The sequence below is a fragment of the Pteropus vampyrus genome, unplaced genomic scaffold (assembly GCF_000151845.1).
Source record: "Pteropus vampyrus isolate Shadow unplaced genomic scaffold, Pvam_2.0 Scaffold35, whole genome shotgun sequence".
In the NCBI taxonomy this organism is placed as follows: Eukaryota; Metazoa; Chordata; class Mammalia; order Chiroptera; family Pteropodidae; genus Pteropus; species Pteropus vampyrus.
The window spans coordinates 1,190,987-1,193,512 of record NW_011888816.1 but is presented as its reverse complement, the minus strand read 5'-3'; the positions used below and the strand labels follow the sequence as shown (position 1 = coordinate 1,193,512).

Below are 2,526 nucleotides of genomic sequence, written 5' to 3'. Positions count from 1 at the left end.
AGGCAGAGGTGACCCAGCCAGGACCCTGCTCTCCGGGAGCCTCCAGATATTCATAGAATCAGTGTATTCACTGGAGTCCTTAAAGGACATTGCAAACAGAGGGCACGGCGGGAGCGAAGGTACGGAGGGGGCCAGCATGAACCCCCAGGATCAGAAACAGGCCAGAGCAACGACGTTAGTAAGGATCATGAGGTACTGAGAACGAGCACGCACTAGGACGAAGTCTGTGTTGGCGGGAGTGCGGCAGGTGGGTTCCCAGGGTGCAGCTCTGAGGTGGAGCTTCGCCTGCAGGAGGCTCATTAGGGAGCACCCTTAGGATTAGCTCCTGGGGGAGGGAGGGGGTGGAAGGAAGCCGGAGAGAGCAGTGAGAAACTCAGCTGTATTGTGGTCTCAGCCCTGATGGGAGGACCCTTCAGAGCTGTCCTGGGTCGAGGCAAGAGGGCTCATTGGCCAGTCACTGGGCACAGGCTGTCCCTGATGGGGCGAGGGGGCGGGAAGGGTGTGGCCTTGGGCAAGGTGGCCGTCTCCTGCTGAGGCAATTCCCAAGGGGGCTGAGCAAGCGAAAGGCTGTCTTCCCGCAGTGCTTCCAGCAGCTGGGGTAGTAAGTAAGTCCTTCATCCCCAAAGGGGGTCCGGATGTCGCGTCACAGAGCCTGTGGCAGGAAGGAAAGGCAGTGTGGGGCCAGGCTGGGAAGGACAGTGAAGGCCGGCCTGATGAAGCTGCAGGAAAGCAGGAGGTAGGGCCGCAGAGCGGGATAGAGTCTGTGAGCAGAGACACCTCTGTGGTGCTTCAGGCCCGAGCTTAGAGCTCCAGGCGTGTCGGATGCCCACGGGGACATGCACATTTCTTGAAGGAATGGAGCAGAAGTGACCCAGTGAGTAAGGGGATGGCATGGGGTGGAGTGCAGACCCGCCCCTAACATTCGTGGGGTCAGCAGCAGGAGGACAAATGGAGGCATACGTCCCCTCTGTCTAAATATTTAAATCTTAAACCAAGGTAAAAACAAAACAAAACTGACTCTTAAGGAGAAACACATTGTATCTTCCTCACTTGACGGAACATACACCTTCATCACAGCCTTTGAGACCAAATTCACGTTGGGAATTCTTGCACTTCCCAGAGTTCCACGCCTGAAAGAGCCGGCTCCTGGTCCACAGCCTGCACCATCTCTTCTGTCTCGGGGGGTCTTGCAGTCTCAGACACGTCCGCCCAGTCTCCACCCCAACCCGCCCTCAGAAGCCCTGAGCCAGGCCCAGGCCCCTGGCAGGTGCCGGGAGCTTGCTTGGGCCTCTCGGCAGAGATTTCGATCCTGGGTACCCGGAGTGTGGTGCCTAAGTACCTGGGTGGGCAAGTCCCCTGCCCCGCAAGCTGCTTGATCTTAGGGAGGGTGTGGCTGGAGGAAGGCCGGGGCAGGTGGTTCTGGCTGGGCTCCTTGCGAAGCGGACTCGCAGATGGAATTCATTTACTGGGAACAGCTCTTGGATCCACACTTGTGCAGGGAGGAGACAGAAGCGAAACTGGGCACAGGCCAGGCCTGCCACCCCACGGAGCTCCAAGCTGGAAGGGACTTTCAGAATTACACCGCTTTTGCACTCCTGGGGGGTGGAGGTGGGGGCACTGGCTGTGGCAGCGGGCAAAGGGGTGTGACCTTGAGCTAAGAGCTGTCTGCAGCCAGGGGCTGACCTCGCTCCCAGCAGCAGGAGCACCAGGGCCTCCTGAATGGGGACCTGGCTCTGCATAGTGCCCACCGCAGCTCGGCCCTCTGGCCTAGGTCCCGGGACCCGCCAGGCCAGATGCCATGGCACCCAGCAAGGTGCGCCCGCCCCTGGCGGTTGGCTTTTGGGTTGGGGACCTGGGGACCTTCTTGACCGCCCTTTCTCCCCCCCGCCAGTCTGCCTGAAGGGCGCCAAGGTGCACATGAAGTGCTTTCTGGCCTTCGCCCAGGCGAAGACCTTCCACGAGGCCAGCGAGGACTGCATCTCGCGCGGGGGCACGCTGAGCACCCCGCAGACGAGCTCGGAGAACGACGCGCTGTACGAGTACCTGCGCCAGAGCCTGGAGAGCGAGGCCGAGATCTGGCTGGGGCTCAACGACATGGCGGCCGAGGGCGCCTGGGTGGACATGACCGGCGGCCACATCGCCTTCAAGAACTGGGAGACGGAGATCACCGCGCAGCCGGACGGCGGCAAGGCCGAGAACTGCGCCGCCCTGGCCGGCGCGGCCAACGGCAAGTGGTTCGACAAGCGTTGCCGCGACAAGCTGCCCTACATCTGCCAGTTCGCCATCGTGTAGCCCTGGGGGACGAGAGAGGGTCAGGGGGTCCCGCGGGGACCCGGAGGAGGGGCCGGGGGCGGGGTGGGAAGCCGGGGAGGGGCCGGGGGGACCTTCCAAGTCCCGGGCGCCCTGGGCTCGCTGGCACCTCCACGCGCTTGGCGCCTCCTTTTGCAATAAACTTGGTGCAGCTTGGCGGAGAGTGCTGCGTCTGTGCGGGCTCGGGGTGCGGAGGGGGGGGGGGTGCGGGGGGAG

The 2,526-nt window shown here is 62.5% G+C and overlaps 1 protein-coding gene across 1 annotated transcript in view; it reads left to right on the top strand.

The window, feature by feature from the left end:
* Positions 1–2,308, top strand: part of CLEC3B (C-type lectin domain family 3 member B) — a 6,300-nt gene extending 3,992 nt beyond the window's left edge. Inside the window, exon 2 of the mRNA XM_023529033.1 lies at positions 1,892–2,308. Coding sequence (XP_023384801.1) covers positions 1,892–2,292 — 401 coding nt within the window. The 3' untranslated portion in view covers positions 2,293–2,308. The remainder of the gene's footprint in view (positions 1–1,891) is intronic.
* Positions 2,309–2,526: the final 218 nt, after the last annotated feature.